The sequence below is a fragment of the Melanotaenia boesemani genome, chromosome 16 (assembly GCF_017639745.1).
Source record: "Melanotaenia boesemani isolate fMelBoe1 chromosome 16, fMelBoe1.pri, whole genome shotgun sequence".
Lineage (NCBI taxonomy): Eukaryota > Metazoa > Chordata > Actinopteri > Atheriniformes > Melanotaeniidae > Melanotaenia > Melanotaenia boesemani.
The window spans coordinates 32,363,627-32,386,790 of NC_055697.1; the positions used below are offsets into that span (position 1 = coordinate 32,363,627).

Sequence of the window (23,164 nt, forward strand, 5' to 3'; positions counted from 1 at the left end):
TCCTGGATTTTTATACCCTAGCCGTTGCAGTTTGCTGCACTTATATTTGTCCTTTTTATCAAGTTTTAATACCCAAAGTTACAGCAGGGCTGCAGCAGCAGATGTGCTGTCGTCATTTTGACTGACTGTGTGTGCGGATGTCAGTGTTACTCTGGAAAAATTACACAAATTTAACAGAACCCCATACAAACAGAAAACAGACACAAAATTTCCCATTAAACATTTTAATAATCTCTGTTAATCTACAGTGTAGAAAAATAAGCATCAAAAATATACCAAAACAACAAAATATAATCTGGCAAAGCAAAAAGCCAAAAACACAAAAAGATGAAAAAATAACTTCTCTTCATCTGCTTATTGTCACGGTTTGACGTCTCTACCTCACACCTGAGCTGAAACAAACCCGGACCGGACCGGTCTGGCTCGGGTCGTTTCAGCCGAATGTTTCTGGAGCGTTCATCACCTAACAAGAGCCGGAAAACTCCGGAGCTGCTCTGGGAGCCGAAGGCTGAACCGTTGAGAAAAAAATCAGCGAGAAGCCAAAGAAAAATCTACTTCAACACTTGTGAAGTGAACTAAATTAGTCAGAGGCTAAAAACATCTGCATATGTCCTCGTTTGGATAGAAATACACAACGTGGAGGCGAGAATCTATGGAAGCCTATTCCTGCCACTTGGAAATAAAAAAAATAAAAAATAAAGTGACAAAGTATTAAAAAAATCCCAATTATGAGATTTTAGGTCATATAAATGAAATTCAGTCATAATTATGAGATAAACAAGTCATGAGAAAATTTGTATAAAGTTTGAATCTCACAATTAAGAACGTTTATCTAATAATTATATTTCTTATGACATCAAATCTAATAATTCAGACTTTTTTATAATTTTTTTTTTCCATCTCATTCTTACATTACATCTCACAATTTTGACTTTAAATCTCAATCCTGACTTTTTATCTTATAAACAGGGCTACTTTGTCAACATTTCCATGCAGCAGGAACGGGCTTCCATATCTAACATCATGCTAAATATTAGCTGCAACTCTGGAAAATAAAAGCTTTAATCTAAACTCGTCTACGAGCAGAAGGCGGCACATCCCAAACAAGACGAGAGAAAACTGGAAGAGCTGAGAAGCAAAGAGTTCATCTACGCAGCTGCAGAAAGAAACTAATCACAGCAAACAGGAAGCTGCTTCTACTTCCCTCATCTGCGTTTTTCTGCAGGTTCTCCTCCATCAGCGGGTGAAGAGCTGAACCAGAACCAAACCAGTGTGTTTAAATCTACTTTGCTGGTAGATGATGAGGCGGCCATGTTGCTGCCATAAAAGACAAGAAGAAGAAAGTGGAGGAATTAGAAGATACTGATGCTGGAGGATCAGACTGATTACAGAAAACACGAAGAGAAGAAGAAAATTCAGATAGGAGGAAGAAACAAGAAGAAACATTGGTCTGGTTTTTGTCAGATGAAGAAGAACGTTTTTCTCCTCAACAGGTTGTCGGTAGATGGATGTTTTCTATAAAATGGCCACTAGATGGCAGCAACAGTTACAGCTTTACAACCACCAACAGCTCTAATAAAATCAATAACCACGAATCAACTGATTTATAAGAAAATGATGGAGTCTGTTCCAACAGTGTCAGGTGATGTGATTGGTCGGTTGTACTCTTCACTGATTGGTCAGAAGAACTCTGTTACCGTGCAGAAAAACCCTGTAAGAAGTTGTGAATGTAAATACAGTTTTAATAAGAATCTCATGAAACAGAACGATGGCACTCATAGCTTTCCGTAGGATGGAGGGACCTGGCTCACATACAGGCTCCGATCCAGGAAACAAGAACTTCAGAAGAACTGGTGGTTCGGTTCCACGTGAACAAACGTCGGTCCAGGCTCCTCCTCGTCTCCTCTGCTGCTGCTCAGGAAGCATGGAGAAAAAACAAGGAGCCTGTGTGATAAAGCAGGCCACCATCTAAACCGGAACCAGGACCTGAACCAGAACCAGGACCCAGCTCATCGGGTTGGAAAGGAAAGTTATTTGTTGGAGATGTTTCCAGAAAGTTTCTCAATAGAGAAAAAAACACGCAAATGATAGTTTGAGGCTAAACAGTAAAAAGAAAACCAAAAAATTCTCCAGAACCTTAAGATCTAGACTTGGATCTGGATCTGTTCTGGATCTTCTGGTTCTGTTCTGGATCTTCTGGTGGCTGAATCAGCAAATCCATCAGGTACCTTCATTGTCACCTAAAAGGACCCGCAGCCGTTTGCCATCTTCTACCAATCAGAGCAGACTGGACCTGTCAGGGGGTGGAGCTAAAACAGAGCATTTCAGACAGAGAGCGCTGCAGGAGGGTCTGATTGGAGGAAGATCGTGTAAATAAATGGGTCTAGATGACAGATGGATCTAGCCTCTGAGGAAACACCTGCAGGCTCACAGCCGATCATCTGGACCGGTGGCTGAAGTTCAGCCATCACTAAACCTCTGACACGAGGACAATGAAAAGACTCGTTAAAGTGGATCTGAAGATTCATTTAGTTTGACACTGAAACACGTTCTGGTCCGAACTTCTGACCTTCGGTTTCTGGTAACTTTTCTAACAAATTCAGAAAATTCTCGTTTCTACGGCAACGTTAGCAGATTTTCTTTGTCCTGATGGTTGAAAAAAAAAAAACTGATGAAGATGAGGGCTAGTTTAATTCTTTAAAGATAAAGCTGGAAGCAGCAGATCTCCACAAATTGAGCCATACATGGTGGAAATCGTTTTCAGGAGCTAATAGAACCAATCGATTAACTGCAGAATCCCAAAGTTCTGCGTCTCCTACGTCCTCATCAGGCTGAGGCTGCTGGCTCCTCCTCACCACCTGGCGTTGGGATCAGCTGATCCTGGAACTGAAGCTGAGTCTTATCTCAGCGTGAAGTGGCCCTCCATCTTCATCATACTCAACTGTGAAGATGGATCTGAGCCATCCGGACCGGGACTCTCACTGTGCGTTTGTGGGCCGGAACCGGGCCATGTAAGCGCCGCAGGACGGGCAGTAGGAGCGTGACGGCTCGGCAGGAAGCTGCTGGCACAGCGAGCAGAGCAGCGGGCTCCTGCCGACGCCCCTGTCAGACCAATGGGGGGGCCGGTGGTGGAGCGTGGAGCGAAGGTCCCAGGAGGAGCCGGGCTGGACGGTCCTGTAGTCGGCATCGCGGCGCCAGTCGCTGTCAGGGGGGACGTCCAGGCGGAGAGGCTGGGAGGGGGCATCACCTGACCCCCCGATGACGTGCTGAGTGTGGGTTGAGCTCGGAGTGTGGGCGGAGCTCCTGCTGACATTACCTAACAGCTGGTGGGGCGGGCCATTGGTGGTGGTGGATGAGCGGCGAGGGTGGACCAGCGTGGCATAGAGACTCTGTGGACCAGGCAGAGGAGCAGGACCAGTTCTGGGTCTGTAGAGGGACGAGGAGGAGGAAGGAGGCGGGGCTCGGCGAGGAGCCCGAGGAAGAGTCCCATAATTCATCACGACGCTGTGAAGGTTCTGACCTGAGAGAGGCGGACTCCGGTCAGACACAACCAGAACCGGCTGCTGGAGGCGGGGCCCTGAGGAAGAGGAGGAGAGAGGAAGAGCAGGAGGAGAGAGGAGGAGAAAAATCCGAACAGTCAGAACTCGGCTTCGAGGATTCACGGATCGCTTACTGAAACAGACATGAGATCAATCAGCTGATCGATCAATATTTCTTAGAAATGATAAATTTTTTAATTTCACCACAATTCATTGATCTCATTGATCCCTGATCAGGACCATCCAGGTGTTAATGTGTTTTTAATATGTGTAATTTCAGCTTCTCCTGTTTGATGGAGGATTAATCAAACAGAAAAGCCTTCATCTTCATCTCTTCATCGTGGATTTTTAACAACAACAAAATGTTGTTTTTAGGATTTTCCACATTTCTCCAAACCTGGAAAATCCTAAAAGCAAATTTCTATCTCAAACTGAAGGAGCCATCTCATCCTGTCTGGTCCAGATTTGGGTTCTCATGGTCCAACCTGCAGTAAACATCAAGACTCTTCTACATTTCTGTCAAACTGAGGCAAAACTCGTGAAGGAGCAATGAGGAGATGAAGGTGGAGATGAAGGTGGAGGATCTGCAGGTTACCTGAGTGTCCCCAGGAGGAAGGCCCTGAGCCTGGGGGTCGTGATGTCTGCATGTGGGGGTGCTGTGGAGGACCTGAGGGTCCGTGGTGACGGGGCTGGTGGAAAGAGTGATCTGCTGTGAAGGAGGTGGAGGAGGGGAGGTGCAGGGAGGAGGTGCTGGGGCGATGGAGGAGGAAAGAGGAAGAGGACGAGTGAAGATCCAAGTGTCTGGGTGGGGGTCTGGAAACAGAGGGGGTCTTCAGGATGAAGAAAAGGGGATGAAAAGAAAATAAAGGTGGGGAAATAAGAGAAATGAAGAGGAGCAAACAAAAACATCAAAATGATGAAGAAAAAACAAACAAACAAAAAACAAGAATCAACAAGAAAAATGTGAATCTTTGGATCTCCATGATGCAACGCTTCAGGTCTAACTGACTCATTGTAGCTTAAAAACCATCCGGACCCCTTATCAGTGATTTCCAGGAGAAAACCATGTGTGGTTATAATGCAGTGCTGCCCAAGGGCCCCAAGATCATCCAGCTTTGGCCCCAGCATACAGAGATTCCTTCTGATTCTCTGTTTTCTTTAAAGATATTCAACACTATAGATGGTGGATCTTCAAAGTCTGAGGTATTTTTTCCCCACAATGTTTAGATCCAGTTTGTCTCACTGGTGAAGCTCTGTCCATGTTTCCATCTGAGAGACTCAGACATTAGTTGTCCAATGCTCCTCCAGGTGTTTCTGGTTTGTACCAGGTACTTTTCCAGCCTTTTGTTGCTCCTCTTCCAACTTTTTCCAGACGTGTTGCTGCATCAGATTCATTATCAGCCCATATTTTCATCACATGGTGAAACGTCTCCGTTTCATCCTCTGATGTGTTGTTTATCTTTTAAGTTGAGGAGATTTATAAATCCTTGTATTGTTTTTATTTACATTTTACACATTAGGTTTATACATGACTGCATTAAGCAAATTAATATCAATCATTGAAGTCAGAAAGTTCTAGAAGAATCAGTGATGGTTCTGAGGGAACTAAAACAGGTTCTGGAGGAACTAGTGATGGTCAACAGAATCACAGAGACTTTTTCCTCATTTCCAGTTATTCCTGCTACTATTTACCTGCTATCCTCACTAAACCAACTCCAGCTCAGCTGCTTTGTGGCGCCACCGTGCATCAGAAACGTCTTCTTGGCTTTATTCCAGCCATAGAGGAGCATTATTTTTCTTCTTTTCACACACACATAGAACTTTCTGCTCACTGGTTGATCTTTGGCTGCTCCTGATTGAACGTTACCGTCAATCTAAGCTCTCTGATTGGTGGAACGTTTCACAAGAAGTGGCTTCATCAGCATTTCTGGGTTTAAATAGAGGTCTCTTCAGACCAGGGGTGTCCATCCTCGAGGGCCGCTGTCTTGCAGGTTTTCAGTGTGTCCCTGCTCCAGCACAGGGAGTAGGATTGTGGTCCCCGAGAACTGGAGCTGGACACCCCTGCTTCAGACTCTCGCTGGTGACTCTTCACCAGAAACACAAACTGAAATCATGGAGGAAAACGGTTTTGATGTGTATTACTTTGTTTACTTTTATTTGCTTCCTGTCTGTGTGCTGCAGAGCAGGTCCACTAAACTGATCTGCAGAGATGTGACCAGCAGGTGGCAGCATAATGTCCAAATGTGAGTGTGTGTGTGTGTGTATGACTCACACAACTGCGTGAGGGGGTCGGTGGTCGTGAACCAATGACGGTTCCGCTCAGACTGCGAGCAAGGCGTCGCAAGTTTTCTACGCTGTAGCTCTCGTCCTCACCTGGCGGCTGCAGAGAAACAGGTGACATCAGTTGTTTATCACAGCTCACCTGCTGATTACCTCAGTTATTTACATGTAAACAAGCGGCTCATTTACAACCAGCATCATCGTAAACATGTTTTCTTTTATATCCTGAAATCAAGAAAAATCTCTTTTCAAAGTGAATTTGATTTTTATTTGTTTATGTGTATTCTCTGCTCGTCTTCCTCATTTAAAGCCACCGTCTTCGGGTCTCTGTCCACTGACAACCTGTACTACAGTTCAGGTATTTAACTCAAAGCTAGGGATGCAATGATGATTTAATTTTACAATTAATCATGGTATTAAACGCTATGATTAAATAAATGTAAAGTTCCCTCAAAATCGTCATTTCCAATAAAATATTATGTATGGATATGTGGATCAGTGTAACTTCCGCACAGAAGAAAACAATGTTCCACCTCATTCGTGTGTTTCTGCTTGTGCTGCTTTGTTTTGGTTGCAGAAGAGGCAGCCAGAGTGGGACACTACGGCAGCCTGAATGGGAATCTACGGCAGCCTGGATGGGACACTACGGCAGCCTGAATGGGAATCTACGGCAGCCTGAATGGGACACTACGGCAGCCTGAATGGGAATCTACGGCAGCCTGAATGGGAATCTACGGCAGCCTGAATGGGACACTACAGCAGCCTGAATGGGAATCTATGGCAGCCTGAATGCGACACTACAGCAGCCTGAATGGGAATCTACAGCAGCCTGAATGGGACACTACGGCAGCCTGAATGGGAATCTACGGCAGCCTGAATGGGACACTACAGCAGCCTGAATGGGACACTACAGCAGCCTGAATGGGAAATCTATGGCAGCCTGAATGGGACACTACAGCAGCCTGAATGGGAATCTACGGCAGCCTGAATGGGACACTACAGCAGCCTGAATGGGACACTACAGCAGCCTGAATGGGACACTACAGCAGCCTGAATGGGAATCTACGGCAGCCTGGATGGGACACTACGGCAGCCTGAATGGGAATCTACGGCAGCCTGAATGGGACCTACGGCAGCCTGAATGGGACACTACGGCAGCCTGAATGGGAATCTACGGCAGCCTGAATGGGACACTACGGCAGCCTGAATGGGACACTACGGCAGCCTGAATGGGACACTACGGCAGCCTGAATGGGACACTACGGCAGCCTGAATGGGACACTACGGCAGCCTGAATGGGAATTTACGGCAGCCTGAATGGGACACTATGGCAGCCTGAATGGGACACTACGGCAGCCTGAATGGGACACTACGGCAGCCTGAATGGGACACTACGGCAGCCTGAATGGGAATTTACGGCAGCCTGAATGGGACACTACGGCAGCCTGAATGGGACACTACGGCAGCCCGAATGGGAATCTACGGCAGCCTGAATGGGAATCTACGGCAGCCTGAATGGGAATCTACGGCAGCCTGAATGGGAATCTACGGCAGCCTGAATGGGACACTACAGCAGCCTGAATGGGACACTATGGCAGCCTGAGTATCAGTCAAAGCTAGATGGATGTTTTTCCTGTGTTTCTAAATTTCTCTGCTACCAATGTTCAAAACCATTTTTATGAAATGGTTTACAGAACGAAGTCTCCCAAGTCCAGGTAGAGGTCCTGTAAACTTTTAATCTGAGAGAAATCCAGAGTTAATGAGTGGAATTTATTAGGAGATTTATTTTATTTATTTAATAGGAGATTTAGCTGGAACAAGACTTCTTAGTTACTTTACTTTATTGTTGTATTAATTACTTAAGTAATTTGGGATGAAAAGACAGAAATAAATAAGATCTAATTGACATAAAGAGTGTTCAGGTGATTTTAAACATAGTGCTGGAAAATTGATTTACACATAATTATCGTAAAATCGTGATTTCTTAACAATTGTACCAAGAAAATTTGTAATTGTGACATCTTTACTTGAAGCTTCTCTGTCCTGACAAGAAGTAAGTAATGTTGCCATAGTGCAACAGCATTGATGAGGCAGTATTAGCAGGCTGCGTCATCGAGACTACGTAATGTGGCTGCATTGGTGTGGCTGTGTTAGTGTGTCATGCCTGCGTTAGTGTAGCGTGGCTGCATTACTGTAGCGTGGCTGCATTAGTGTAGTTGCAATGGCCTGGCTGCGTTAGCGTAACTGCATTAGTGTGGCGTGGCTGCGTTAGCATTGCTGCATTGGCATGGCTGCATTAGTGTAACTGCGGCTGCATTAACGTAACTGTGTTAGTGTGGCATGGCTGCGTTAGCATAGTTGCATTGGTGTGGCTGCGTTGGCGAAACTGCGTTAGTGCAGCGAGGCTGTGTTAGCGTAGCAACATTGGCGTGGCTGAGTTACTGGAGAGTATCTGAGTTAGCGTAGCTGCACTGGCGTGGCTGCTTTAGTGTGGCGTGGTTGAGTTAGGGTAGCTGCATTGGCGTGGCTGTGTTAGCATAGCTGCATTGGCGTGGCTGAGTTACTTTAGCGTATCTGAGTTAGCATAGCTGCATTGGCATGGCTGCTTTATCGTGGCTGTATTTGTCGTGGCTCAGAGGTGTATAGGGGCTCTGTGACGTTGACATCCTGCAGCCATCTGACAGCTTCCAGCAAACAATGACATCACTTAGCAGCAGCTTACTGTCAGTCCTACCTTCTGTACAGGTGTGACCGAAGTCCTGTACGCATGCCTCTCTATCTCTGCAGTCGGTGTTTTGGATCGTCCAGGTGCAGACAGCATTCTCCTCACACCTACACACAGTATTAACATGATTAACATCTGTATTAGAGGCAACTGCAGGAGGAAGTGTTCAAACTAACAATTCATGTAGAAGCTTCACTGTTGTGTTTCGTACATAAATGGTTCCCCCTGCCCATCCCTCTCTGCTATGCTTCATCTCTGCCTACAAATCTCATTTACGTAACACTTCTGCTCTCCATCAGATGACATTCTAAATCTGTATTAGCAGTTCTTACTCGGTTTGCTGCCAGCTGGCTGCGGACTGACACCCCGGCTCCCCCGATGCATGCTGGGAGCGAGCAGACTGGCTTGGTACAGCGTCTCCAGCTCTGATAGCTCCTCGCTGGGTGCCGCTGCTCCTTCTCCACCTCCTGCTGCGTTGTGCGAGCTGTAGTATTTGTTGACATTTTCTGCCCAGCGCTCCACTGGCAGAGCTCTGTACTCCTGGCTTGGGGGTGGAGAGGAGTGGCCTGGCTGGTAGGCCGGAGGTGTGTAAAATGGTGACCTTACCAATGTATTGGGAGAATCTACAAAATCAGGTTGATCCAGTTTTAAGCAGGACCAGTTCCTGGTTGGATAGGAGACAGGGGGAGAGGCTAATCTGGGGGTGGGACTAGAAGAGGGCGTGGTCTGTGCATATCTGGTGCAATACGGCTCCTTTTCCATCATCACATGACACCTGTCATTGGATCCAACAGGTGATGGGGTTCGGGAATAAGGCCTAGGAGGGGGTGGAGCTTGTGCTTGGATGGAAATAGGAGACTTTCTGGTCCACATAACAGAGTGGTCCACTTCTTCAGGTGGAGGGGGAAGAGTCACATCTCCTGGGAAGGGGTCCACACACAGGGCCGGCAGGGACCTGGAATTACAGAGGGGTTTCCCGATGCGAGAGCAGGGGCTCCCTTTTCTGATGTCCTCCTCAGTTGAAGCTGCAGGGTCTGCGGCGCAGGAGGCGGGGTCAGATTCCAAGCTTGAACAGAGAGGGAGGGGCTTAACAAGGCAGGTTGGAGGGGGTGGAGCCTGCTGGTCCTGAGTGGCCGCTGATTGGTCAGCCTGAATGTCTGTCAGAAGTACTCTGAGTGAGAGAGGCTTTTCACTGCAAAGAGAGAGAGAGGGGGATTTTCAAAGTGGGAACATTGCTCCATGTTTCATTTCACAGTTCTGTGTTAGTCTGGAACCATCCATGTCTGATTTAAAGGAAGAACTGGGGCGCTGACACAGAGGTCAGATGTTTCCTCAAACACCAGAAGTTTAAAAAAAAACATTAAAAAAATAGTGTTGAGACAAGTGCCAGTAACTCTAATTCCAGTTCGTTCCAATTAGTTACCCATGAACACAACCCTGGACCGTCAGACATGACCCTGGACTGTCGGACACGACCCTTGACCGTCAGAATCAACCCTGGATCGTAGGACACGACCCTGGACCTTCAGAATCACCCTGGATCAAAGGACATGATCCCGGACCGTAGGACATGACCCTGGACCGTCAGAATCAACCCTGGACCCTTTTACATGACCCTGGACTGTCAAACACGACCCTGGACCGTCAGAATCAACCCTGGATCGTCGGACATGATCCTGGACCGTAGGACATGATCCTGGACCGTAGGACATGATCCTGGACCGTCAGACATGACCCTGGATCGTCGGACATGACCCTAGACTGTAGGACATGACCCTGGACCGTCGGACACGGCCCTGGACTGTCAGAATCAACCCTGGACCGTCGGACATGACCCTGGACTGTAGGACGTGCCCCTGGATCGTCCGAATCACGTAGCTCCTTCCCACTGGCCATATATTCTGCAAATTTAACATTAATTTTCAATGTTTCACGGATGACACCCAGTTCTACCTCTCATCCAAGCCCAACTCCATGCTTCCACCCTCCTCCCTCACCTCCTGTTTATCTGAAACAAAACCTGATTTACCTCAAACTTCCTGAAAATAAACAGTAATAAAACAGAAATTCTCCTAACTGGAACAAAATCCATGCTACCCAAAGTTAACAGTTTCTCTGTGATCATTGCCGACGCCTCAGTCCCCCCTTCCCCTCAGGTTCAGAGTCTGGGTGTCATCCTCGACAGTACATTGTCATTTCAATCTCACATCAATAACGTTACCCGGTCTGCATATTTCCATCTACAAAACATCAGCACCATGGGGAGCCGAGCCTTCAGTCGCTCTGCTCCCCAGCTCTGGAATTCTCTGCCACCAGACATCAGGAACTCTGAAACTGTTGCCATTTTCAAATCCAGACTCAAAACTCATCTGTTAAAAACCACCTCCTCATTGTAACCACTAGACTGCAAATTTACTCTTCCCTTCATCCATTTCTGTATTTTTCTCTGTTCTCTTAGTGCACTTTGTTGCTTTTATTCCTGATTGTTTTTTATGTTATTGTTTTTATGTTTTTATTGTGTCCATGGGGGTCTTGAAAGGCGTTTTGAAAAAAATATATTATTAATATTATTATTATTGTCTGTTTTCCTGCAGTCAGTCTGTAGCAGATGGAGTTGTTCAGCAGCTCTGGTTAAACATGGCTACGCATGTGTTTTCTGGGTGTTAATCATCTCTCAGCACAGTTCACACTGTAAACCAGCTGGTTGTCATGACAACAGGAATGATGACCTGCAGTTAATTACAGTCTCCATGTCAACATGTAGCTGAGATGGATTTAAATGTTGATTCTGCAACCACAGTGACGACAAAAACTTGAACACAAATTAAAAACAAATGTCTCATCTGATCATCTGTGTACAGAGAGGTTTAAACCTGATTGGAGGAGAGTTCGACCATGTGACCACAGATTATTATTCTTCCAGAAACAGTTCAAGGATCATGTGATCGGTTATGTGATAAAATATTCAATGTTTCCACCATGAAGAGAATCGACTCTTTAGAAAAAAACAAAGCTGACGGGTGCAGCTCCATGACCGTGATTGGCTGAGCAGACTGCAGGTGGTACCTGGGCTGTTCCGGGAGCTGCTGCTCCTCCTGCTGCTGCTGTTCTGCTTGCTGTTTTCCTGCCTCTGACTCCCTCTGCTGCTGCAGGAGCATGCGTTGCTGCAGGCTGCGGGCTCTCCTCATGCAGCGCTGCAGCCGGCTGTGATTACTAGCTCCGCCCTCAGCCGCCACCGGCCGCAGTTTGGCTACGGCGGGGGTGGGGTCCCCATGGCAACACAAAAATACACAACAAAGAAAAAAAGAAAAGAAAGAGGAAAGAATGAATGAATGGGGCTAAATGAAAAAGATGCAGAAAAATAATGAGATGATTTGATGCAGGAAACAGGAAGTCAAACGTCTGACGTGATGACAGGATGAGGTCATGTGACACTGTGGGACAAATGATAAATCATATACAAAATAATATTAAAACAAACTCAAACTAAGATGGTGGATCTGTTTCTGGATTTAATGGTCGGCAGCACATGATCAGAAGAGCTGGAAACAAATCTGCTGATCACAGCTTCTGTAACAGCCTCCATCTTCACCCCCCACTTATTCACATTTTGCTGCGTTCACTGACCCTCCGACATCTGAACTCTCCACTTACAGTAAATTCTAATCAGTTCGAGTTTAGAAACAAATAAAATAAAAACGTTCTAAGAGAAATCTGATGAACAGCTGCTTATCAGGACTGGTTGTCATGGCGATGATGCTGGTTAAAAACCTGAGAACAAGTGGAAGCTGAATCACCGACACGGATCAGGTTCTGATCTGCGCGTACTCAGACCTTCACGCCATCCACACAGAACCAGGCTGCACCTGCAGAACTCTCCTGAATGAAACTGTTTGTTTCAAGCCTGTCTGACCGAAGTCTCCGGACTTGATGAGAGACATCGTTCTGACAGAACCCTGGAACCAGTTCAGACCAGAAACAGAACTAAAAGACATCAGGATTTCATTCCACAGGAACTGCGCCGAGGATCCGTTCAGATTTTGTAGACTAGCGTGTGTGTTATTGTATATTTTTAATAGGCTGGAGGGGAGGGGAGGGGGTGGAGCCAAAAAAGTGGGAGGGGCTTACAGACAGCTTCGTTGACGGCTGACAGCGCAGCAGCGACTTCTCCTGCCTGCTCCAAACGCACCGACTGGTCCAGCAGAAGCTCCGCCTCTGAGACACACCGCTCAAAGCTGTCGCCTTTACCTGCACGGTTACAACACACACACACACACACACACACACGCTGCATTACTGCGTGTTCATTCTTTCTTTTGTGCATCAGCCAGTTTGAGCCTTTTCAGCAAATCAGCGAGGAACATTCCTGTTGTTCATCACATCTGCTGACCACACACACATGCGCGCGCACACGCACGCACGCTGAAGCCTGTGAAATTCACCGAGGTATTGAATCGGTGATGACTGAACTCATTTCGGCAGCTTTTAACCCAACAGATCAGAAATCTGAAAGTGAGGCTGATAAAAATGTTTGTGTCTGGATCTCCACCCATCTCCATCTTCAGTTGATGCTGCGTTCACTGGTAACGCGTTCACTCATCACTGACCAGCGGAAATAAATCAGCTGCTGATGATCTACCAGAACTTTCTTTCATGTTTCAGATCAGACTTTGGACTGATTTTCTTTTATTGTCTTTAACAGCTGGAAGCCAGAGAAATACATCAAATATGTTTCCCCTCCTGCAGAACAACAACCTGGTTCTTACGCTGAGATAAATGTTCAGAAACTACATTAAATTACGTTAATATTTATCGTAACAATGAAGTTAAATGCTATCGTGTCATTTGCGGTTTTATGTACGACTCTGGTTGGATGAGTTGAGCTGCGTTCACTGAGCGATTTTTCCTGCTTCATAAAGAAACGTTCAGAAGCATTTTTATACTTTCTTATAGCATTTGTCAGAGGATAGACTTTAAAGTTCTGCTGCTGGTCTAGAAAGCTCTGAAGGGTTTAGGACTAACATACATCAGTGACCTCTTGACCCAGTATGAACCAGAACCCTCAGGTCATCTGGTTCCAGTTTCTGAGTCAGAACCAGACATGGAGAAGCTGCATTCAGCTTCTATGCTCCACATGTCTGGAACAAACTCCCAGAAAGCCTCAGATCAGCTGAAACACTCAGTTTATTTAAATACAGGTTAAAGACCCACCTGTTCTCTGCTGCATGGACTAGTTTTTATTTAGAGTCCAGATCTGCATCTGGTTGTTTTAAGCTGGAATCATGTTTTAATATTGTCTTTAACTTTATTTCTTGCATTTTGTCTATTTTATTTTAGCATCTTCGTTCTGCTTTTATTTCATTAATTGTATTTCTTTTAATCTTTTTTTTATTTTTTATTAATCCACTTGTATTGCTTTCCGCACCCTGATGAAATGTTTTATGTAAAGCACTTTGAATTGTCTTGTACATGAAATCATGAAATGTGCTGTATAAATAAATTTGCCTTTTACTGAACCCGGACAGGAAGTCCAGAGTTCGCGGAGTTATTTGTGGTGTTCTCAGAATAACTGGTCCATGATCCGAAATGTGAGGACAGGTTTGGTCTGTGCTGTCAGGATATTTACCGTCTGCTTTCAGGTTGTAATAAGGAGTAAAGATTTGAAAAGAGGCGGGGCCTGGTGACAGGGGCGGGGCTGTGGGGTTACTCCACGCCCCTAAAACGATGCCACTGAATGAAGGAGGAAAGGACTGGCAGAATAAGGAGCTGAAGAGCCTCTGAGTCAGCTGCTGATCACAGGTGTGTGTACCTTGGATCTGCAGCTGATCCAGGTCCAGGTATTTGCTGGGTCTCGGGTTGAAGCCGAGCGCCGCCTCCCTCTCCTTCTCCTGCCGCCGCTGCAGCTCCTCCTCCTTGGCTCTCCTCAGCACCTCCTCCTGCAGCTCGTCCAGCTCGCTGCGGCCTGCAGAGGGAGCTGAGAACGCATCGACACAGAAACAAGACAACGGGGATCAGAACCTAAAAATTAAAGCAGGTCCACGTCTGACCTACAGGCTGAATCGTACCAAGGCTCCCCCTGCTGGTGGAGCTGAGATCCTGCAGCAGAGATCCGCTGCTCTTCGACCTGGAGTTCCTCCACGACGGCCCAGAGGAAGAGGACGAGGACGAAGGCTTCTTCAGAACGCACTCCCTGCAAAGAGACCAACAGAAAAAAGAAAGAAACTAAACATTACATTATACAGCTGAGAAAAACCTGATTATGTTTCCTTTATGGAAAGTCTTACTGTTCAAACATGGCCGACTCGGCGTGAGGTCAATGCCTTTTAGTGGTCAGGGTGTAATGGTCTGTAGAAGGTTAATTTGGAAATCCCCAATTATATGTATAGATATACTTTGTGTTTTTATGTGTACAATATTGTAGAAATATATAGATACTAGTGGTTTATTAAATGGGGCAGGATGAGAAACATCTTCCTCCTTTATTTCGAACATAAAATTATTCTTGGTGGAAGACTGTACGTGGATTTTGATTTGAGCTGTTAACAGAGTCATTGTGATGGTTTTTCTTTGTTTGGTTTTTGTTGTTTTTGTGTAAACTGGGTAAACTGATGAAGACTATGTTCTACCACTGAACTCATTGTGGTGGTCCCAGGTGTGATGAAGAACCCGGGGAGCTCACCTTTCCCCCAGGTTCAGGTCTAGGCTGATTGGACTGCTGCTGTTCCTCTCGCTGCTTTCATATCCGCTCTCCATCCTCTGGATCAGCTTGGGAGGAGGAGGAGGAGGAGGAAGGTCTGCGCTTCTGTTTCCTCTTCTGAAGCTGCTGGAGGAGGCGGGGAGAGTCCAGGAGGAGCCGGGCCTGATGGGCATCGCCTCCTCCTGGGTGGTGAGGGAAGCGTCAGCTCCTCCAGACGCTGGAGCTCCACTGTCGTCGGGCAGGGGGCCTCCGAGGGGGCTGTACCCCGCCTGCCTGCGCCTCTCGCGGGTGAAGATGGTGTCGATGTTCAGCGCCTCCCTCCGTGGCCTCCACGCCGGCCGGTACCTCCCTGTCCCAGCTCCTCCTGAGGAGCTGGATTTGGACTCGCTGCTGGTGCTGTTGGCCTCCCAGTCCTGAGGTTTACTGGAAGAGGAGCACAGAGCAGGGCCTGCAGCAGGATGGTGGTCGGAGGAGGAGGTGATCTCAGAGAGGACGGCGGCAGGCAGGGAGGAGGAGGAAGAGGAGGAGAGGGGGCGGCTGTGGATGATGTTGTTCATGGTCTCTCTGAAGTCTCGGAGGCGACTGGTTGAAGATGAGGAGGATGAAGGTTTGGGGAGGTTACGAGGAACCTGCTGCTCCTTTAAAGTCTCTCCTGGGAGGAGAAGACAAAGTCAGAAAGGGGAGAAAAAAGCAATGAAAGAGACAATGAGAAAGGAGGAGGAGAAACAAACAGAGGAGCGACATGAACGAGGTGATGAAGCTATGAAGGATGAAGACGGCCGCATCATCATCATCCAACTGTGTGGAGGCCAGAGTGGACGGTTAGTTTCCATGACAACAAGCAGACGCAGGTCTGGGGTTATGATTCTGTTCTAAGCTACAAGCGGTTCGTTTCCATGACAACAAACAGGCGCAGCTGTGGCGATCTGATCCGTTAAGTTTGAAGCATGAAGTAAAGTTTTTATCCAAACTCGCTTCTGTTTTTATTCCAGCTAAAAAGAAAACAACGTTAAATCCTCCTGAATTTAATTTATTTGTTCTTACACGCTGACGTCAACGTCATCATTCAGGTTTAAACTGAAAATTAATAGAAATTTTGTCTCCACTGGACGTTGTTGATCAGTAGGACGTCCTGTCCTGCTCTGGTTTTGTGTCGTGAACCTTCGGATCAGCCGGCTGATTTGCGTCTGTGATGAAGATGCAAAAATATTTCAAGTAGTCAAGTAATACGAAAATGACCCAGAGGTTGAAGTCTGAATATTTTATTACATTTTTAATTTAAATTTCTCCAACTTTTGAATCTTTGCTGAAATCTGGTTCTGAATATTTCTTAATTTGATTTCATGGGATTTTTCCTCCCCATGGATAAATCATTAATTATTACAGAAATGAAACGTCAAACCAAACGGCTGCAGGATTTAAAAGGTCGTATTGGTGTTCTAAATGTGTTCCAACCACAAACAGAATGAGACCGACAAAGATCAGCTTTTTTATTAAATCAATCCAAACCAGCGTCCACACAGCAGGGACTCTATTTACCTGCAACAAAATGAAGTAAACTGCAGATCGTCAGAAAACCTAAAAGCTCTTCTGATCGGCTCCTTTAAAACTGCCCAGCACCTGATTGATTCAAACCCTGCCTACCCTCGCTGTGGTAACCAGCTGATGAGGCTTCGTTGTCAGGTTTATGTCGCCAGTGGCGAGTTGAGCTCCGCCTCCTATCCCTGGCCCCGCCTTCCTTCCTCAGAGACTGGTGCTGCATAATGTCCATCACGTGGCCTTAGTGACAAGAAGCATGGCAACAGGTGTCAAGAGCAGTCAGCGAGTCATGCGGCACAGTGGGAAAGACAGAATGTGATTGGCTACAGAGAGACATGTGACAGAGGAGTGACGATGAACTTCCTGTTTGTCTTTTAACTTCTGTTTGTCACAAAGTCTGGGCTGCAATTGGCTCAGATGCTGCTGTAGCACACGCCCACATGAGGAGGTCCAATGACCCGACAGAACCAGAAACACCTCAGAAAATCAGCTGCTGGATGTTTCCAGAATTTATAACTGACGGAAATTCTGAATTTTAGTTCTGACTTACTAAAGCTCAAATTAAGAGTCAAATTAGCTTCCACATGAAGAGAAGACAGAACTTTTCCTGTTCCAAAAACCCAACCTTCAGGAACCCCTTGACCCCATTGTCCCAGTAAGACCCAAAGACCCGAGTCCATGACCATGGATTCAGAAGGAAGTTAATTTTCAGTTCTAAACCTCCAAACAGTACGTTAATCCCAGAACCCAGAAGCAGAATCATGTGTTTGCAGAGTTGAGGTCAAATTTCTGACCAACCGGAGGTGAGACAGGCGAATTATGGTAAGTTTGATGGAGAATCATGTGACGCCGTTGCTGATCTGCATCCTGGATGAAGATCAGATGGAAACCTCGGTAACAAATTAAATTTCTACAAAAAGTCTGGATGTTGTCCTGCTTTTACAAACGGAAGTGACAGATGAGGAAAAGGAGAAATAATTTCCCTAAAACCTCCAACAGCAGGCCGAGAGTGCATCGGAAAATGCGAGGCGTAAATAACAGATTTACCCTCCATCCCGCTCATTAAACCAATCTGTGGTCCGGTGTAGATTTAACCTGCACAAAGCCTGAACAGGCCCCGCCCACCAACGCACATCAGATCTGCCGCTGTTTGTTTGAATTTACAGTCTTTACTGTTTCTTCTGTTAAAGATTAGTAAACAAATTAAAAAAAGATGGAATGGAGTTCCTCAGGGTTCTGTGTTTGGACTCATACATTTCATATTACATGAAATAAGTTCCGTTATATTAAGATCTCAGAAACTCATCCTATCACGTAATGACTCTGGATGGGAATTCCAGGGCTTCCAGGACTACAGCGAGGGTCCTTGTTAGTCTGGACCAGGATCAGTCCCTGGACTCACATATAAAAGAGGTTTCTAGGACCACCTTCTTTCAGTTATAGTTGGAAGAATTCTTTTGATCAAAGACTTTTTTAAGGAGCTGTAATTTTACCTTGACATGTTTCGACTGGAACTTCAGTCTTCTTCAGAAACGCCATCCGGCGTGTCGTGGAGAGTCTTTATAAGCTGATGGCTTCCCGGAGGCGGGACCAGCTCAGTAATCTGACAGATTTTTACCCGGCTCTTTGTCTGATCAAACAAATTCTTACAACTATAAGTGGAAGAGACACGATGAATCTGGTCACGCTGCCTTCTTCCAGCTACGTAATATTCCTTAAATGAGGAGCATCCTGCAGAAAAACTAGTCCCTGGATTGGTTACTTCCAGATAGGATGATTATTTATGGCTCTGTCTCAAATGATAAAACAGCTCAGATGTTCAGCACAGGCCCGCTTCCTGCACAGACAGGAAGTTAAAAGACAAAGTGAGGAGATCGGATCTTTTCAGCAGCTGATGGGTTAAATGTTAACAGATGCTGCAGCTGAAAGGTGCCACCGATCGTCAGACCAAAACCCAAGCATGTTCAGCCAGAGAGGGACCTTTAGGAAGGCTGAGCGGGGAGCAGCGGCGTTTAGCCAGTCAACGTCAACCTGCAGCGCTCCAGGCTCAGAAAGCATTTCCTCGTCTCCAGAACAGCATGAAACTGCTACCTATGGTTTCCAGGCTGCAGAGCGAGGCGTGCAGGGGTCCGTCGGGCCGCTCCACGCAGATGACGGTTCCCTGGGAGTCGGACGAGTAGTGGCTGGCCAGGGACTCATGGTGAGCATGGGAGGGCTGTCGGCACGAGTAGCTCTCCGTGGAAGAGTCGGTGCGAGTGTCGCTGGAGATGGACGGCTCGCGGCCTGTCGGAGGGGGTGGAGGAGTGGGCGGGGTCAGACCTCACACACACATCAGACACACAACATAAGAAGTACGTCTGCATCTCCAACTGTTAGCTGCTCCTCAGTCTGGTCAGTAAAACTACGAGTGAAACAGAGCTGCAGATTCTGATAGTTACCTGCGTCTTTGCTGCTGTGCTACTACTACGACGCCTAGCTGTGTTGTAGTTACCCGAGTCTTCGCTGTCGTAGCACGTCTTGCTGAGGTGGTGCAGGTCGAGGCGCGACGGCAGGTCCTGCACCGACACCGGCGTCCCCCGCGGGTCAGCGTACAGCAGCAGCAGAGGCTGGTAGTGGCCCTTGATGCAGCGGGAGACCACGTCCTTCCACTTGGGCCCGATCTAAAGGATGAAAACAGAAACACAGCAAAGTCAGAAACTTCCGGAGGTGAAGATCAACCTCAGACCGAGAACTGGCCGAGGTTTGTTCACTAGTCAGGTCGGGAACACATCGTCCATCTCTCAGGAAGAAGTGTGGACAGCTGGATGTTGCCATGGAGACGGTATTTGTTTTAATCCTTGTGGGTCATCAGGCTTTGTTCCTCCAGGTATTTATTACCTCAGTTTTCTTGGCTGCCATTCTGGTTGTAGTTTCCAAAAATGGATGAATTTTTGTTTCTCTAGAAAAAGGTCAACAGGACAAATTTACTTCCCTTTCAGGTCGTTAGCGTTTACCTTTATTATGTTTTCAATCCAAGTAATTAAAATGGCCTTTAAAGAGTTAAGAGTATTAAAATGATTGAATGTTTGGTAGTTCTGGCTCAGTCTGAAGGTGATTTATATATATATATAAAAAAGAAAGACTACGTTCACAATGTCGGTCTTAATGCTCAAATCTGATTTTTTTGTGTAGTTCTTATCATTTAAATGCAACCTCTAACACACACTGACTGAGGTCGCTTCCATCAGATTTCGTGCCACATAAAGTGACCCGGGTCAGGTTTGAGGGGAAAAAAAAAAAAGGTTTTATGCTGTTCATACTGTAGTAAAAAGATTATATAAGGGTCCCACGTGGGGAAAAAAAGGGATTTGAATAACTTTTTCCTGCATTGTAAAATGGAGCCAGAGATATAAAAGACAAGTGAGGGAAGAATCCACCCAAATCCAGCTGGAACAAAACCAAAATCACCCCAAAATAAAACAATGTACAAAATGAGCCGGAACGGGCAGAAGGAGGACCAGCAGCTGGTTTACGGACTTCAGACCCAGAAACAGCAGAACCCGGTCCGGTCTCAGTCTGCTGCTGTCTGAGCAGCGTTTACTGTTACATGTATGTTGCAGGAGGTTAACAGACATCTGGTCCAGCTGCAGATCTGTCATCCAGCCAATCAGGACGCAGCCGTACCCCGTTTCAGACTCTAAATGGACACCAGGTTGTATTATTCCATCACAGCAGCTCAGTGACGCCACAAACTTTTACCTGAATTACTTCTGGTTTTAAAGAGGAATCTAAAAAATTTATCTTTCTTCCTCAAAGACCAAATGAAAACATTAAGACGTCATTTTATTTTCATGTAATTAATCCCTCAAATTCAACCTTAAACACGCAGTAATTATTAGAACTGATTCTGTCAGAGACGAAGAACGAAGACTTTAACTCCCACGTCGCTTTCCAAACTAAACCACGGAAAAAAGGGGCTTAAAATCTGATCCTGCTTCAGTGAATACCACGAAACCACATCAGAAACCTAAAATGACCATTTGGAGCTGGACCAAACCGCCCCGAAGACAAAGTGCTCGAGTTTCATCATCAACCCATCCGGCGACAGCTGAGAAGAGTCCGTTCCCACCCTGTCCGTCACCGTGGAGGAAAACGTCCTCTTCCTGTCCTCCGTCCGTCGTCTCCCTCCCTGTGGGACTGAAATCCTCCCGTGTGTTATTTTAACCTTTCCTCCAGGTCTGCTGGGATCCGACGGGACGCCCTGAGGCACGGCGGCTCGACTGTCCGTCGGCCCGGACACAAAAATGTGGGTGTTTGTTTAACAGAGAGAGAGCGATAAATGAAAGTCTGCAGTGTGAGCAAAAGTGTGGGCTGTGTGTGCGTCCTAACCACACCCTCGCTTCTGTCCAGCTGCACTGATCAACAATAGAGGGATATCCTTGTTTTCACAACCAGCAGAGAGAGAACGACACGTCTCATTCCAGCAGTTATTAGAGAGCAGCAGTGATGGAGGAGGAGGATGGGCAGGGACATCAGGGCCCTGTGGAGGAATGACCTCTTCTTTTTCTGTCATCCAGATGTTTAACTGATCTGCAGCAGTTTGAACTCAATATGATCACGTTTGGTGAACATGGTTTAAACAGCAGGTGGCGCCAAATCTGCAGCTGGCATTGCAGAAGAAGAAAATTAACCCTTAAACCTCTGATACATCTTCAGCATCCCGACGGCTTTCGCTTATATTGTCACCAGTTTCTCAGTAGTGTGTATGATAACAGCATTATTTATCACATTTCACCATAAAAACATCACCATCACTACTATGTTGCTAAGAGACCTCTATTTAGACCTGGACATGATGATGAAGGCACTTCCTGTCAGACTTTCCACCAATCAGAGAGCTTAGATTGACGGTAACGTCCAATCAGGAGCAGCCAAAGATCAACCAGTGAGCAGAAAGTTCTATGTGTGTGTGAAAAGAAGAAAAATAATGCTCCTCTATGGCTGGAATAAAGCCAAGAAGACGTTTCTGATGCACGGTGGCGCCACAAAGCAGCTGAGCTGGAGTTGGTTTAGTGAGGATAGCAGGTAAATAGTAGCAGGAATAACTGGAAATGAGGAAAAAGTGGAAACATGGAAATAGTTTCTGTTGTAGTTTGTTTCAATAACAATATTTTTTCTCCTGAAAGCCAAGACTTGAGAGAACGATGAGATGAGAAAAGGTTTGGTCACTGTTGATCTGTGTGTTATTTCTACAAAGTTCTGTTAGTAATAAATTCTGCTTTCTTCTTCTGGTCGACCTTTATGCTGCTACATCTATTCATACATTCATTTTACATCATTTTACCTCCCAGTCTGACAGCTGCTACACACTGGTTTATACTGGGATTAAAAGCTGCTACAGACTGGTTTATACTGGGATTAAAAGCTGCTACAGACTGGTTTATACTGGGATTAAAAGCTGCTACAGACTGGTTTATACTGGGATTAAAAGCTGCTACAGACTGGTTTATACTGGGATTAAAAGCTGCTACAGACTGGTTTATACTGGGATTAAAAGCTGCTACAGACTGGTTTATACTGGGATTAAAAGCTGTTACAGACTGGTTTATACTGGGATTAAAAGCTGCTACAGACTGGTTTATACTGGGATTAAAAGCTGTTACAGACTGGTTTATACTGGGATTAAAAGCTGTTACAGACTGGTTTATACTGGGATTAAAAGCTGCTACAGACTGGTTTATACTGGGATTCAAGCTTCATCTGCTACAGACTGGTTTATACTGGGATTAAAAGCTGCTACAGACTGGTTTGTACTGGGATTAAAAGCTGCTACAGACTGGTTTATACTGGGATTAAAAGCTGCTACACACTAGTTTATACTGGGATTAAAAGCTGCTACAGACTGGTTTATACTGGGATTAAAAGCTGCTACAGACTGGTTTATACTGGGATTAAAAGCTGTTACAGACTGGTTTATATTGGGATTAATAGCTGCTACAGACTGGTTTATACTGGGATTAAAAGCTGCTACAGACTGGTTTATACTGGGATTAAAAGCTGCTACACACTGGTTTATACTGGGATTAAAAGCTGTTACAGACTGGTTTATACTGGGATTAAAAGCTGTTACAGACTGGTTTATACTGGGATTAAAAGCTGCTACAGACTGGTTTATACTGGGATTCAAGCTTCATCTGCTACAGACTGGTTTATACTGGGATTAAAAGCTGCTACAGACTGGTTTGTACTGGGATTAAAAGCTGCTACAGACTGGTTTATACTGGGATTAAAAGCTGCTACACACTGGTTTATACTGGGATTAAAAGCTGCTACAGACTGGTTTATACTGGGATTAAAAGCTGCTACAGACTGGTTTATACTGGGATTAAAAGCTGTTACAGACTG

The 23,164-nt window shown here is 45.9% G+C and overlaps 1 protein-coding gene across 6 annotated transcripts in view; it reads right to left on the reverse strand.

The window, feature by feature from the left end:
- Nucleotides 1-214: 214 nt before the first annotated feature.
- Nucleotides 215-23,164, reverse strand: part of usp54a (ubiquitin specific peptidase 54a) — a 54,978-nt gene continuing 32,028 nt past the window's right edge. For 3 of the 6 annotated variants that reach the window (XM_042009738.1, XM_042009736.1, XM_042009737.1), the window contains exons 11-23: nucleotides 19,272-19,440; nucleotides 18,872-19,063; nucleotides 16,886-17,020; nucleotides 15,224-15,893; nucleotides 14,610-14,734; nucleotides 14,354-14,518; nucleotides 12,673-12,792; nucleotides 11,611-11,794; nucleotides 8,877-9,736; nucleotides 8,554-8,651; nucleotides 5,812-5,919; nucleotides 4,135-4,369; nucleotides 215-3,577 (exon numbers count right to left, since the gene is read on the reverse strand). In XM_042009738.1, the coding sequence (XP_041865672.1) occupies nucleotides 2,979-3,577; nucleotides 4,135-4,369; nucleotides 5,812-5,919; nucleotides 8,554-8,651; nucleotides 8,877-9,736; nucleotides 11,611-11,794; nucleotides 12,673-12,792; nucleotides 14,354-14,518; nucleotides 14,610-14,734; nucleotides 15,224-15,893; nucleotides 16,886-17,020; nucleotides 18,872-19,063; nucleotides 19,272-19,440 (3,660 nt within the window). In that variant the 3' untranslated portion in view covers nucleotides 215-2,978. The remainder of the gene's footprint in view (nucleotides 3,578-4,134; nucleotides 4,370-5,811; nucleotides 5,920-8,553; nucleotides 8,652-8,876; nucleotides 9,737-11,610; nucleotides 11,795-12,672; nucleotides 12,793-14,353; nucleotides 14,519-14,609; nucleotides 14,735-15,223; nucleotides 15,894-16,885; nucleotides 17,021-18,871; nucleotides 19,064-19,271; nucleotides 19,441-23,164) is intronic. The other 3 variants (XM_042009740.1, XM_042009739.1, XM_042009741.1) reach the window with 3 other exon arrangements.